This window comes from Maniola hyperantus, chromosome 5 (genome assembly GCF_902806685.2).
Source record: "Maniola hyperantus chromosome 5, iAphHyp1.2, whole genome shotgun sequence".
NCBI lineage: Eukaryota > Metazoa > Arthropoda > Insecta > Lepidoptera > Nymphalidae > Maniola > Maniola hyperantus.
This window is the reverse complement of record NC_048540.1, coordinates 7,187,992-7,204,565: the sequence shown is the minus strand read 5'-3', so window position 1 is coordinate 7,204,565 and position 16,574 is coordinate 7,187,992. Positions and strand designations below refer to the sequence as shown.

General features: G+C 38.4%; 2 protein-coding genes across 7 annotated transcripts in view; both read left to right on the top strand.

The window, feature by feature from the left end:
- Positions 1–16,574, top strand: part of LOC117982357 (multiple inositol polyphosphate phosphatase 1-like) — an 81,552-nt gene that overhangs the window by 6,782 nt on the left and 58,196 nt on the right. The gene's annotated exons all lie outside the window — the stretch shown is intronic.
- The window catches only part of LOC117982117 (uncharacterized), a 140,921-nt gene that overhangs the window by 74,530 nt on the left and 49,817 nt on the right, over positions 1–16,574 (top strand). For 5 of the 6 annotated variants that reach the window (XM_034968412.2, XM_034968414.2, XM_069498839.1 and 2 more), the window contains exon 2: positions 8,829–9,499. In XM_034968412.2, coding sequence (XP_034824303.2) covers positions 9,246–9,499 — 254 coding nt within the window. In that variant the 5' untranslated portion in view covers positions 8,829–9,245. The remainder of the gene's footprint in view (positions 1–8,828; positions 9,500–16,574) is intronic. The other variant, XM_069498837.1, reaches the window with a different exon arrangement.

Here is a 16,574-nt window from a genome sequence, read left to right as displayed (position 1 = left end):
TTTCGCGTTGTTAATAAAGGTAAAAGTTATATGTGCACAATAGGAATATTTTAAACTCTAACAATAAGTACCTACTTGTTGAACGTTGTTACCACCGTGGGTTGGACTTGCATGTAGATATAGAGATACCTATAGTCAGCGACAGGTTGAGATGGCAAGCGGGATATGAGGCGGGGGGACGCCCCGCACAGCCGCACGTCACCTGCGCTCGCTCGCACCGGGTTAGCGCGAAGGCTGTGCGGGTGTGCGGAGCGTTCCCTCCCCGAATGCCATCTTGACCTGTGGCGTTACACTTATTTCATAAATATAACATGCGTTAATTTACTAACTACTAATATTATAAAGCGAAAGTGAATCTGTCTGTATCTCTGTTATATTTTTCATAATATATTATGCATATTTTTCATACTTTATATTCCGGAAAATCAGAGATTTCCTAGGGTTTAAAAAAAACCTAAATCCTATCCGTTATAATTGGCTTCAACCCTGTTATTAATAACTTACTTTATTTTTTATTCAAAGAACATTGAAACACTGCAGTAAGAAGACCGCGCGTCTTGTAATACATACTCGGAGAAAAGCAAACTGTTATAATTAAAATAAGCTGGTATAGTAGGTAGGTATCCTGTTTAACATAAAGTAGTTTAATTATTGTTGAATTTATGAACACTTTCTATGAAATTAGTTTTCAGCAAGCAAAAATTATAAAGTATTTTTCAGTACATTTAATTTGATAAGCAGCTTTAAAGCTTTCTTTAGTGCCATTTATTTTTTGTCTTATAACTTAAAACTATTATACAAGACATTTCCTCCACTATCTACGTAAAGTAAAAAAGTTGCGAATGCGAAATTGAGGTTTTTCCGAACCGACACTCGGTAAATGAATTTTCTAAAATCCTTCATAGTGTTAACCTACGTTATACATATCTACATACAAGGAATTCTAGACCTACCAGTTTAAGCTGTGCTTGTCAGTCGATTTTATTAAATAGGTGATAGTTAGGGTATTTCGAGATAATTTAATAATGGCGAATATTAATAGGTTGAATAATTTTAATCTCGATTGTGACTTAGGATTATATTATCACTAGCGATCCGCCCCGGCTTCGCATGGGTGCAATGTAGATACTAATGTGGTGTCATTGCCTCTGAAACTCAAATGAGAGGATTTTTTTTCGACCTAATTCACATTATTTCAATTTCTCTAGGGATCTCTAATTTTTTGAGAATTAAACTATACCTACTTATAAACCTTTCTCTTGAATCACTCTATCTATTGGTGAAAACCGCATAAAAATCCGTTGCGTAGTTTAAAAGATCTAAGCGTTCATACATACATACATACATACAGACAGCGGGAAGCGACTTTATTTTATACTAGCTGATCCCCGCGGCTTCGCCCGCGTAGATTTAGGTTTTTAAAGATCCCGTATAGCCTATGTCACTCAGGAATAATGTAGCTTTCTACTGGTGAAAGAATTTTTAAAATCGGTTCAGTAGTTCTAAAGATTACCCCCTACAAACAAACTTAACGACATTACCTCTTTATATAATATATAAGATCTACAATTAATTAGAACATTTTATGGTTCTATCTTTTATAGTTTAGGCAGCGTACGCAAAATAAGTAACTTTTCTGGTTGATTTTTTACACCTTGTGTCCGAAAAACCCAAATATCTTACGGAACCCTATTTTTTTCCAAAATAAAATATAGCCTATGTTACTCGTGGATAATGTAGCTTTCGAATGGTAAAAGAATTTTTAAAATCGGTCCAGTAGTTTTTGAGCCTATTCAGTACAAACAAACAAACATACAAACAAAGTTTTCCTCTTTATAATATTAGTGTAGACTATGTAGAGATAGAGATAGAGAAGACTAATCGATGATAGCAAACGCAAACGCCAACCGCAGAGATGTGAAATGCGGTGGTTTTGTGAGCTGACTTTTGCAGACGATATTCAATTATTGTTTCAAGTTTTACAGCGAATGCAAAAGCGAGATATGCATATTACAATTGCATTTTTTTCCATCAGCTTTTATGCGTTTACTGCAGGACATAGACCTTTTGCAGAGCGCGTCTAAAAACAACGGGCCTTCCTTTTCCACATCCATCCACTTCCCGCCACCTTCTTCAGATCATAGGTCCAAGTCTTCAGGCTGTCCTACACTACGCTTAACGGTACGTGGCTGGTGGTCTCCACTCTTCAACACCTCTGCCTCATTGGCTGTCGATTCTGCGATAGCCATGACCTCCTGCTTCCCACTGTAACTTCAGCTTGCTAATACTTTGAGCTGGATATCGGCCACTTTTCTTCTTCGAAATTCCTCGTTACGGATTGTATCGCTAAGAGAGATATAGAGCACGCATATTACAATATTATTTTTGTAATATTATTCTATTTTGTTCATTAATTTACTTAGTAAAAGTCTTCAGAATAGACCAACCCTTTGCTTTATTTGGTTATCTTAACTAGAGGGTGAACTACTAATTCCCCTGGTCAAAATAACCTGAGGGTATTTAGCGTTCAGACTAACGTCGACTGGATACGTGAGTATAACCTGAGGGTAATTGGTCTTTTTAACCTGAGTTCCTGTATACGATTTCCAGTTAGTTGGATCTGTGCCGCTAAGTGTTACGTTACAAATCACGATGCTGCGTAGATATCGTTTAAGGGTGGTTAGGTATGGGTTCAGTTAAAACTTTCCCACCATTTTAGTTTAACCAACTTTCATTTGAAACTGTTTTGTCACTTACAACCGTAGTACAAGAGCTAGCTTTTTTAAGAAATGGTAAAATTATATTAATAAGTATGTGCTTATGTAGGTATGCATATAACTTTGGTTGTCCAGAAATCGTATTGGTTTATTGAGTTCTTAAAACTTTTTATAACATTTGGAAATTCTTTCTCGTTGTTCACGTTACGTAAAAACATTATGACAACTTATAAAGTTAAATTCAATTCGTAATACTTATTTGTCAAAGAAAGGAAACTCCATTCGAAGTTAGCTCGTCAGAAGACATCCCCGAGGGCACGGGAACGAACATCGGGTTCGTATGGAAATTTGTCGGATGGGTATGTTGTACTTTGTAATCAGATTTTCTATAAGTGGTTGGGCGTCACAGAGAATTCATCCTCAAGAGTACGCATATACAAGATTTTGCATGAAAACAAAATCTTAAAATGTTGGCGGGGGACAGGGGAGAATGCTTTGTTGTGATTGGTGGACTCCAAAGTAACGTAATCAAGACAATGTCCGGAATGAGGGTACCGAGCGGGCGTGGGCCGACTTTTATGCTAAGCAACTGCCTAAGCTTGGCGATTGGGGGTATCCAGATATTAGGCGTCTTTAGGTGGTGGCCTGAGTTGGGCGTATTAGTAAAGATCAGAACAATATGTAACTAATAGAGGTATTCTAATGAACTCCCTGACTGTCTCGTTTTAACTCAATCTTAAGTAACGATTAGCGACTCTGAGTACGGCTGTAAGTGTCATAAGTTAAAAGGGGAGGCCTCGTACAAATAAAATAGACGCAGTTAATAAGATCTTGTATTTGTACTATTATGTCGTCCAAAACAATATATGAATGTGAAGAGCAACTGTTTGCAAGAATACAGAAATCACAAGCTAAAAATGCATTATCCGGTGGTGGAATAAAGTTTTCATAGCGCATTCATTCAGAACTGTCATACAAACCGCTATTATACCACGTCCGGGTGCTTCCATCAATGTAAACATTTGCTCTAAGGCTCTTCTTTATTGTAGACTTTGTATAGAAGAGAAGTTTTGTCTTCACGATAGATACCTACTGTAATAACGAATACTTACCTGTGTGAGAGAATCTATTCTATAAATAAACAAAGACTATTTAAGTAAGATATTTTCCTAATTTTACAATTTCATCAATCATCATTATCATCTCAATCATTCGGCACACTATTGAGCACGGGTCTCCTCTCAAAATGAGGATGTTTTAGGCCATAGTCCACCACGCTGGCCAAATGCGGATTGGCAGCCTTCACACACCTTTAAGAACATTATGGAATACTCTCAGGCATGCAGGTTCCAATCCATCAGCCTATTTGCGTCCACTGCTGGACATAGGCCTTCTAAGAGCGCGCCACCAAACACGGTCCTCCGTCTTCCTCATCCATCCACTCCCCACCACCTTCTTCAGGTCATCGGTCCAACGGGCTGGAGATCATCCCATGCTGCGCTTACGGGTACGCGGTCTCCGTGTTCTGGAGTAGAACACGTCTGCCTTATCAGCCGTAGGTCTGCGACAGGCATGACCTGCCCATATTGCCACTTCAGCTTGCTAATCCTTTGAGCAGGTTTGTATTCTTGCAAACATATTTCTTTACTCAGGTTACATCACCATTAAATCACATGCTTATTATGATATTCAATTGCTTAAAATGCACTTAACTCTAAGATGTTAGAGGTACGTGCCCGGGATGGAATTACTATTACTGCTAGTTATAGTGTGGAACCTTAAAATTATCGTAACATTATCTGGGTCTATTTGTACACGCTTAGATCCTATTTAAGCGGCTTTGTGCCGTTTGATCCTAATGATATTAATTTGTTACTCTCAAACTTTGTAGGTCGAGCACTATTGACTTTCTACCCTTCTCTTTGGGTCAAGAACTTATGTTTAATGCTCAATTTATTAATCGGCTGCAAAGTAGGGGTTCAACAATTTAATGCTCCCGAGTACCTACTGAATATTACCTATATACAGAGTGTAACCAGAACGTTAGCAGAAACTTAGCGTTATTGTTATTTGTTATACTACCACAATCCAATACCAAAAACCATTTGCTTTATTTTGTAGTTTTAGTGATTTTTCAACCCCGCAATGTATGCATGCAAAACTCGGGTCAATGCCACGTCGTATTTGTTGGCTTATTATCACTTTACGATCAAATTTAAACACTTTTCAAAAAATGGTAGAATACCCTATTAAATATGTGGATATAATTTCCAGCAAGCAAACTCGTACACACAGAAGCCGGCAAGAAATATTATATGTAGTATGTACCTACATTTACTTTTTTAACGAGATTTCGGCTTTGTATGGGCTTTGTAGAGCGTTCTCTAGCGCCTCTGTCACTCATGCCTATGTGACGTTTTATTGGTCTGAAGGACAGAGACAACGCTCTACGAAACAGCTATGTTTTTCTAAAGATCGATGTACAATATTTTCTGCCGCGTACTGTACACACCTAATCTGCTTGCTGGAAAAACACTCCAATCTGGTTTTTCCCCCGAGGAAATATTCATCTAGTAAGAGAGGCAGAATTTATTTTAAAAATGTAGACATACACTTATAATTTCACGTCAGGTAGGTACGTAAAGTCGCAGCAGGCTACGGGTACAGGTATACAGCATATTTTAAGTTAATTTGAGTAATGCCGACCCTTGCCCCTCAAATCCTCACATTCCACGCGCGTCTGACACTATGAAAGTGAAATTTTGGGGTATAGACACCTACACGAAATTTTAACGTTATTTACCACAAATTACAACGGTATGTTTTTGAGGGTTCCGTAGTTTTCAACGGCAACGACAGCACTTGCGCTGCAAGATGTCAAGTTGTAGCTGTCATGGGCAGAATCTATCTTCTCGGCTTCTCGTTTTTTCGCAAGAACTTCATCGGTAAAATAAACTCATAATTAGGTATCTTCTTATTTCTTACTTACGGTACGGTTTCGTACGTTCGGTGTCGTGCAACGCTGTCCTGGTTTGATTGCCCTGTAACTGTAAGGCTGCCTGCCCACTGGTGCGGAGCTAGTTAGCGGAGCGGAGCGAGAAAGTGATGCGGAGTGGAGTTGTGAACTGTATCTGTCCATAGACGCGGAGCTAGGTAGCGGGTCGGAGCGAAAAATAATGCGGAGCGGAGTTGCGAGCACGTGACGAGTTATTTGATCTACTGGCGGCGGGCAATTTGGTGTAGAGGTACGCAAAATATTCGCTTCCCCGCTCCGCTTACCCGATCCTCTTTCTCGCTCCGCTTAGTCCTGGTCCACTGAAGCGGAGTGGGAATTTTATACAATTCTATCGGTCATATGTTGCACAGCTCCGCTTCGTTCCTCTCTTCTCCGCACCAATGGACATTACATTTGTATGTCGTTAAACCAAGAAATAAAGATAAAATCATAAAAATATCAAAGGCATTTATTCAAAATATGAAAACTAAAGCTATAAGGTCATCATAATCAACTCTGGCTCACTACAGAGCACGGGTCTCTTCTCTGAATGAGCAGGGGTTGGCCAAAGTCTACCACGCTGGCCAAATATGTATCGGCAGACTTCATACACCTTTGAGAACATTATAAAGAAATCTCAGGCATACAGGTTTACTCACGATGTTTTCGAGGTTTTAACTTATTTAATTATGGAATTCAACTAAGATGCTATTCCAATTCAAAACTTTTAATTGTACTAAAGCAGAAAAATACACAAAGTGTCTTGAAAATAATTCGCGGCGAATTGAAAAATTCCGTTGCGAAATTTTATTTAAAACTTTTCTTTGTTTGTACATAACTTCATAAAACAAAGTTTTAAGGTAAAATGTTCGGTTGAAATACGTAAAGACGTTTGTGAAAATTTTGTTATGTGACTGAGGCTTAGAAAGTTGTAGAGGCAAAGTTGTAGAGGCACCCTTGAGTTTCTAGCTCTGCAAGAGCATTTTAATGTGCTACGATAAATTTAAAAATGTATGCGAATTCCCGAACAGTCAATTTTACTTAGCGGAGCTTTTGCTCTAAGCGACAGTTAATTTTATTCAAATCACGAACTGCTCTTGGTACAGCATAGATAAGGCAATGCATATACATAATGTACATTTGGCACGGATTTTACAGTGACTGTCTAGTAACTGTAAAATCCGTGCCAAATGCTACTGCGACTTCGTCCTCCTGGATTTAGGGTACCTATTTGAAAAGCCCAAGGAAACTATCTTCGATTTTCCAGGATAAAAAGTAGACTATATTCGTATATGTGATGATACTATATCTGTACTAAATACATGATGTCCGTGACTTGTTCCACATGGAATTAAGTTTTTAAAAATCCCGTAAAAACTCTTTGATTTTCAGGCATAAAAATTAGCCTGAGTAAAATCGTACTAAATTACAAAATTTTTAGAGGCTGTCAGGTAGAAATGAGAGAATTTTTTAAGAACTTAATTATAATATAATAATAATAGGCATCTTCTAGGCAAGCGCACTCCATCTTAGCCTACATCATCACTAATTGTCTCCAGGTCTGATTGCAGCCAAGCGCTAGTCTATAAATTAAAACAAAACTTCTTGATATCAATCAAGGTGCGACGAATTGCGAATCAGAAGCAAACTAACTGGCAAAATAGAATAATATCAACTAAAAGTTTTCTAGAGAATAATTATATAATAACTTCTTACGTCTTGCATTTCAGTGCTGTGCTAACTTTATAGATTTAAAAAATCTAAAACCTGCTACTCACACACCTACCATGGGGAGGGCGGAAGCGAACAGTGAGAAAAAAAATTAAGTTAAAATTGAGAAATTGCCCTGATCGCGCTACACGCACGACTGTGTGACAAGACGGCAGGGATGATCTAGGGAGTCAGGAAGGTGTTGTGCTACTTGCTATCCTGCCACAGTGACAATCTAGGAAATTGCTACGCTTGCACATAGGTAACAATAGAAGCAATTTAAGGTCAAATTCCTAGATAGCCCCTGCGGCAGGTGCTCACGCACCTAGCCTACTTTAACTAATCCGCTGTCATCGGTGGATTTAGTAAAAGTTTATCGATTCAATTTTTTTTTCTCTGAAAAATGGAAAGATTCAGCAAAATATTTCGAAAGGAAATGAGGTCAGAACTCATTGTAGGAAAATGAATGAATTGTGGCGATGAAATCCACAGTAATTAGGTGACAGTTGAAAGCCACTTTAGCCGTAAAGTTGGCATCACTAATTTGCGGTCAGACTTTAATAGCTCTCTGATTCTATGTCGTTATTTAGTTTCGGAAGCTATTTAATTTCTAAATGCATTTTTAAGTCTCCCCTATATTTTTATATCTTTTATTCGCTGCGTAGAGATGGTGTCAGGACTTCAGGACATGGGTCGCCTGTAGGGGTTTCCATATGCTTCGGTCTTGCGCCTCCTGAATCCAGTCCAGACCTCCCTGCGACTCGTTTGATGTCGTCTGACCACCTAGAAGACGGTCTTTTAAAGCTGCGCTTTCCAGTGTGAGGTCGCCATTCTAACTTCTTGGGACCCCAACAGCTATCGGGTTTTTCGAACTATGTGCCCTGCCCTGCCCATTGCCAGTTTAGCTTCGCTTCGCAACCCGTTGAGCTATGTCGGTTACTGGTCTGTGTTTGAGTGGTGGTAAAAACTATTAATAAAAAAATAAAATAAGTAAGTACCATATTGAAATCGGTTTATCGATGTGTACTTCAAAAAAAGATAAGTTTTGTACATCTTTACACTCAATTTCAAAAACAAGGGGCAACTGTTTTCTCTCATGATTAGGTAAGTAGGTACCTACACCGTACATCTGGTAAATATATAAATGAGGTGACTGGGCAGAACACGCTTTTTCGTTGAAATAAATAGAATTGTCGACAGGTAAGTACTCGCATAAATTTCATGGAATACTGAAGTCATCTTTTTGGATTAATTATTATTTATTCGCTAAATTAGCATTCGACCATAGACAGGAGAATAATTCCTCTTCATTCTGATAGTCCCTCAGAGAGGGCCCAGCCATCGTTACGCAATTGACACGATAAATTTTTGATGGATGATCTAATTTTCATATTCTTTTGTTACAGATATCACTAATTCCACGTTTTGCCGTCCATCACCAAAAAGCGTCTGCCACTGTCACACGTTTCAAAATCGTGTTTAGTATTTTGGTACTTACCTAATTAAAGTAGAAATTGTAAATTAACAGCCAACTAAATTAACTGCCGGGAGAACGAGGAGAAATTGTTTAAAACCAGTGACTAAAGTGTATGGTAACAATATTTGCAAGAGTGTGTTTAGTATTTGTAATTGAAGGTAGTGTGAGTAGGTGGAAAAGGGCTAGAACCTAGAGCCGTAAAGCCAGTGCTAGTGGTAGTGTGAGCAAATGTGTGTGATAGGTCGTGTGGGCGGGTGAAGCAGGGCGAGGTGGATGGTGTTGGTGTGGCGGTGGGCATGGCGCGGTGCGGGGGGCGGGCGGCGCCGCGGTGAGGGCGGCGGGGGCGATGCGCGCGCGCGTTGTTCTGGCGCTGGCGGTCCTGTGCGCGGCGTCGGCGCGGGAGTTGCGCGTGCTGCAGCCGGACGCGCGGACCGCGTTCTACATAGCGATCGCCGCACCGCCTTCAGCCGCCGACGTCGTGCGCGCCTTCAACCGCACCCTGAGCGACATATCCAAGACCTACCTCGCCGGCGACTATCCGCTTTACTTGCGCAACATCACACTGCTGCCGCTATACATCGAGCTACCAGAAGATGAAAGGTAATAAATAGTTTATGTTTTGTTTTTGTGTTCTATAAATTTGTTGTCCATCATGATTAACCAATTTCCAGCCCACTACTAGCACGGTTCTCCCGCAGAATAAAAAGCGCTGGCCCATTGCGGATTGGCAGACTCCCCCACACGTACATCTATGAGAACATTATGGAAACTCTCAAGTATACCGCATGCCGGTTTCTTCACGATTTTTTCCTTCTTCTTAAAACACACATAACTTCGAAAAGTTAAAAGTGCGTGCCCGGGATCGGACCCCGACCTCCAGAATAGAAAGCCGACGTCTCAGCCACTAGACTATCACCACAAATTATTATTGTTCATAGTGTTCATACGTACAAACGGGAAATAAGTATCTGTCTGTACGTCTGTTACTTTCTCATGGGTGGAGCCGACCTTGAAAAAATTTGGTACAGAGATAGCTGGCATCCCAAAAACAGAGACTTTTAAATCCGGAAATCGAAGGATTCCCATGTGATTTAAAAATCTATACTTACTTAGGTAACCACGCGAGGAAAGCTTTGGCAACAGTTACATAATAATGTAATTTGCTTGATCATTCATATTATTACAGATAGATTTATACCTACTTTGTTTATCCATTACCATTTTCAGATCCTTTTAAAGGACTCACTTTTAGATTTGATATATCAATCTATGCTAAAATACGTTTAATACTCAGAGATACCAGAAGATTAGGCAATACATATCTTAGAATTCACAAGGACGGTTACTTAAATAAATTCCATAGAATAAATATTATCCATCTAAAAACTGTATTAATATCGAAAATCCTAGTGAACCGTTGAAAGCGAAGCAAAAAGTCTCTACACATTTTCGGCCGCTCACCTTTATCGAAAAACAGAGCGAGCAAAAGCACTAAATTCTCTCACTAATTGAGAATGCCTTTGTCCTGAGAAGTAACGTTAATTGGCTTGGGCTTGTAAATGACTGAAAGTTTCTACCGACCGTAAAGGGTACAATAAAGATTTTTGAATAGACTCCATGCGAACTTTTCTCTCGATTTTACTACTTTGTATCTGCTATATTAACTTACTCTTACAGCTTAGGTAGGTAGGGTTCAGTAATAATAATTCAGTGGCAATGGGGTCTCATTACTTAGCCTCTGCTGTCCATTCGTCTGTCCATCCGTCTGTTTGTCAGCGGGTTGTATCTTATGAACCGTAATATTATGTAGAGAGTTGAAATTTTTACAGAGTAGATATTTATTTCCATTGCCGCCACAAAAGCAAATAATGAAAAACCAAGATGGCGAATTATTATTAGTCTTATAGAACAGAATATAATATAATAATAGTACGCTTATGGGTAGGTTTATTTATTTATTCAGATACAAGTTGACTGCACTTGACTGCAATCTCACCTGGTGGATGATGCAGTCTAAGATGAAAGCGGACTAACTGGGTAGGGGTATGGCAGTTTTATCCGATTTAAACCCATGCCCCTTTAGTTTCTACACGGCATCGTACATAAACGCTAAATCTCCTGGCGGTCCGGCTTTACCGGTAGGGTTGTAACTAGCCACGGCCGAAGCCTCACACCAGAAAATATAGTGTTCTATCTTGTACAAAATCCTACGTGTGAGAATCTGACTCTCACTGGACCGGTTTTTTTTATTTGAGGAAGATAAAGGTTCTACTTACTGTACTGTTCTGTTCGAACAATTTCTCCACTTAATCGATATATTTTTGTCGATGCTCTCTCTCTGTAAAACCTAATTTATTACTATTTCCCATAAATAAACACAATCTACAGCTCAGTGTAACAAATTAAGAGCTAATTATTACTGTTACATGCTCATGACCGCTTGCCAAAACTAGAGTTTGGCTATCGCGTCTCGCAACCGTTTAATGATGTGCCAATTAAAGTATAGTACGCCACAGGTCGAGATGGCAATCGGGGAGGGAACACACCGCACACCCGCACAGCTCCCGCGCTGACCGGGTGCGGGCGGGTCTGTCTGTTTATCTGCCTGTTTGCCTGCTAGCTTTTATGGCCCATACGTTAATGGTAGGTACAGGTTAGCTTGCATCCCGGGGTAGGACATAGGCTAATTTTTCATCCCGGAAAATCAAAGTGATCGTGCGGGATTTTCATAAAACTGAAAACTATACCGACAGCTTGCATCCTGATAACGGAAATTAGCTGTTTTTATCCCAGAAAATTCAAGAGTTGCCACGGGGTTTTTAAAAACCTATTTTCACGCAGAAGTCGCGGCATCATCTATGTTGATATGTAAATTAGAATCCTCATGACTTTTCAAGGGGGATTTCAAGCATTCTCTAATTTAAATTCTCATTCTTTATCTTTGTTTTTGTAACCAAAAAGGGTTTTTTTGAAGACCATCAGAGACTTTTATAAAGATTCCTCATCTTCATTATCTCTTATTTATTTATATCTAGGTATATCTACTGGAGCTCATTAAAAAAATCAATTATCAGATAGTTTACCGTTTTTCTCTAAACACATAATCAGCTTGTCGCTTTTCAATTAGAATGCTGAATTGATATCTTTTGATCAGCATAAATTATTATCGTGCTTTGTATTCAAACGTTGAAAGCTATCAAACGTAAATGACGGTACCAGCATTGCTGAATAATAAAACAGTATAATATATGCATGAGCATTTAACTGTGGCATATGAAATTGTTTCTATTGCAGAACAAACCCAACAGAAATTAGGAACGCGGAATCCACCCTGAAATTCCTCTATGACATTGGTAGATAGAACAGCTGTTGCACTAAGTAACTTTCAAAGTCATCGAAATTATCGTCCGCGCATATTATGTGGCGCCATAATTATTATTATTGCAAAAACGTGTAGACCTATTAGTTGGTTTGTCCTTCAATCACGCGCGATGGAACAACGGATCGAATTTTTTTTGCATGAATATAGATAGCTGACAGACGTAACATAGGTTACCTACGTTTTATCCCGGAAATTCAAACAGTTTCCACGGGATTTTTAAAAAATTAAATCCCGATGAAGTTGCGGACATCAGCTAGTAGGTGTATTTATATAAAACCTAATTGATTTCTCGGAAACAACTCCAACGATTTTACTTCCAACTTTATTTGTATAAAGTCTCATCCCTGAGATACCCGCGGGTAGACCTGCGGGATCCCTAGGCGAAAGATTTTGAGCGGAGCTCGCTCACTCCCCCTAATTACGCTGTTAATAAAATAAGTAAGTTACTTAACTAACAGCGTAGATATGAACGCTAAAGATATTTTAATAGATGCAGTTAATTACTCTAAGAACATTGATATACATAGAAAATATCTAAACATATAAAAGGAAAAGCTGATTGACTGAATTTCTGACTGATCTATCAACGCACAGCTCAATTCACTTGACGGGTCGGGCTGAAATTTGGCATGCAGATGGCAATTAAGACGTAGACATCCGCTAAGAAAGGATTTTTGAAAATTCAACCACGAAGGGAGTAAAACAGGGGTTTTAAATTTGTGTAGTAAAACTAGAAATCGTTTACGTTTAAAACGAGAAGCGATTTATGATTTATCCGTGGCAATCTCAACTGAAGTCGTAAACCCGGAACCAGTCGGAACCCGCTGTAGACAATTAAATTCAGCCATCTTTAAACCCTTTTATTTTAGTCATGAAGGTCATTGCTTGATTGTACAAAATTAATTGAGAAATTGAGAAATCTACTATAGGAATATCCATAACTACCGAGGAATAAGTAATGATTCGCTATCCATGCTCCATACTTGTCCATATCCATAACCATACTAATATTATAAATGCGAAAGTGTGTCTGTCTGTCTGTCTGTCTGCTAGCTTTTTACGGCCCATCCGTTTAACCGATTTTGACGAAATTTGGTATAGAGATAGCTTGCAACCCGGGGAACGACATACTTTTCATCCTGAAAATGTCCAGATGAAGTCGCGGGCGTCATCTAGTAGTAAATAAACTTTTCATTGACTAGGTAGTAAACAACTACAATTTTAGTATATTATTAATTTACTAGATGACCCGCCGCGATTTCGCTCGATTTTTAAAAATTGAGAATTTAAAAACCGGTTTTAAAGTGCGAGTCAGACTCGCGCACTGAGGGTTCCGTACTGCAATCGTATTTTATCGACATTTTGCACTATAAATCAAAAACTACCTATTATGCCTAGAAATAAATAAATATCTTAAAGCCCTTTCATATGATACTCCACTTGGTATAGTTATCTTACTTCGAAAATTGGTTATACTAATTATTAGTTCATAAACACATTTTAATTTTTTTCTTGTAATGTAACCCCTACCTACCTGCCAAAGTTCATGATTCTAGGTCAACGGGAACAGACAGTTTCTTGACAGATAGACAGATAGGCGGACAGACAGACACACAACAAAATGATCCTATAAGGGTTCCGTTTTTCCTTTTGAGGTATAACCCTAAAAACAAGCCTTCATATCCTTATTGGAAAACCCTCAAAAAACCGTATATTTGAATAACCCCCATCAAATCTTTTGTTGTGCTAATAATTAGGTATACTAAAGAGAAAAATATGTACCTAATAATATTTTGCTTGAATCCAATAAATGCAGCTATAAGAAGTAATTTATTGCATTATACTCCAGCTCTTATTTAACACTGATTCCACTGCATAAAATTTCTTAACAACTTTCTCTAAAGTAGTTAATAGTGCTTAAGTTTCTTAAAACCAAGCATTAAACGGTACATAAAATGTAAGTATAATTAGGACAAGTGTCCACTGGCAACTGTCTTCTCCAATTTTTTGCAGAAGTCAGTTCTCAGACTGTGTAAATACTCGCAGCAAGTCGCCTCCCGCACAGTTTACGTTGGTTAGGGAACTTTCAACAAAACATCGAAACTTCGACGTCACTGGCAGGCGTCAAATGTTACCTACAATTAGACGCTAGCTGGTAGGTTATGAAACAATTTATAAGAATACTTCTCTTAGACTTCACGACACCCGTAAGCCTGACATTTGAGTTTTGACATATCGTCGATTCATATCAATCAAGTGTTCCCTCACTCTAGTTCACTTTGCCTTCTGCAAGAGTTGCATACTTGACATGACAAAGACCGCAACTTTTGCAAGGAAACTTGCTAATGGACCAAACAGACACCAAGGAAAATGTGAAAGGAAAACCTATTGTTATTAGGAAAAACAAATGATTTCTTTATTTAAATAAGGTATACCTACACACAAGTGTTATCCGGAAATACGGCTTGAATTGATGACATTTTCGTGAAAGGAATTCCCGATTGGACTGAGGTATCCTTAGGAATTCTATTTATGAAAGGGTTACATTTATTCAGGTACTCTGTATAGAGGTATTGTGTTCTATTTTACGAGAGAATTCCTTGGATTTTTTATGATTAGGGGATCCTGAGCAAAAAAACTTAAAAGTGTTTTACACTTGAAGTTTTTGAAGCGCCAAATCAAATAGAAAAAGAATAGGTACTCCAAGTTGAAATCAGTGATTCTTGTCTGATTTCTAATAAGTATGTGGATGCTAAGCAAAGATGCTTGCCATGCCTTGGAAGGTCATGATATGATCCTGATACTTAGCTAAGATTTTTTCCTTTAGGTTTGCAGCAGGTACTCAACAGCATCAGGTATGAGGACTTAGAAGTTGAAATTCAATAATAAGTCTGTACTTGGTACTTACACTATCAATCTATACCATCTACAGTTCATGAATTGCCATGACTTATGAAAACCCTGCAGCATCAGGTTCGAGGAGTTGGAACTTAGAGCTTAATAATGAACTCTGTACTTGGTACCTACAATACCACCATCTACAGCTGTTTATGGATCCCCACGGCTTAGAAGTTCAGTACCCCTGCATTGTCAGGGATGAGGAATTGGGACTACAATTTTTTATTTTTTGGGCTCATTTCTTGAACTTTGTGTATCGAGTAAAGAAATATTGTCTAGTCCCTAGGGCTACCGTGCTTGTCATTTTCAAAGACGTAAATTAATTATCTTGCGCCTGTATTAATTTTATCTTGAAAAATCTCTCTTTGAAAATTAATTTATGATATCTGACTTAGTAATTTTTAAATACTCAAAATTTTACAATAGAAGTTGTAATAATGTTACCTTTAGAACCGACTTCAATAAGATGCTAATTGGAATGCAATAAATTGAGCTCTAAACTCTTGAACTTTGAAACAGATATTTAAAATGGCAGACAGCAGATAAGATCGCCTAGTTACGCACTTTATTTTTCTATCTAATTATGTAATGTTTTGTTTGGCAATAAAGAATGCCATTTCCATCGGCTCGTATCGCAGAGAGAGACAAATTTTGTCTCTTTTTGTACGCTACAATGGGTCTCTATTTTATTATGAGTCGATGGATGGAAATTGGAAATCCTTAAACTTTGAATAAGGTCTCTATAATTCTAAAGGTGTTGTATAGAATGCAAATATTTTTGTGATTTTATACTTATGGCAGTGGAATTTCTCGTACGTTGTAGATAATACTGCAGACACATTATATATCCCTAGATGGATACCCGTCCTTACTTTTTCTACCGCGACCTCATTTTATTACTAAGTAAGTCCCAACTTATTTTTGCTTGTCATGTAACCAACGTAATGCCTCCTTCAATAAATTACTGCCACGTTAAAAACTACCTGTGTCATGTTCTTTCATTAATCATCATCAAATCAAAGTTGAAAATGGTTGAAAATTTAATTTAAGAAAACTCCTACTATTATGTGTGACTAGCTTATGCTTGCGACTTCGTCCGCGTGAACTACACTTTCAACCCTCTATTTCACCCCCTTAGGGATTGAATTATCAAAAATCCTTTCTTAGCGGATGCCTACGTAATACTATCTGCTATCTGCATGCCAAATTTCAGCCTGATCCGTCCAGTAGTTTGAACTGTGCGTTGATAGATAAGTCAGTCAGTCAGTCAGTCACATTTTCCTTTTGTATATTTAGATAATGGAAAGAGGTTATGACCTTAGCAAACAGGTAAGAAACGATACAGAGAGAGGAGGAGAGAGAGATAGAGCGAAAGAGAGGGATAAAGAGAGAGAG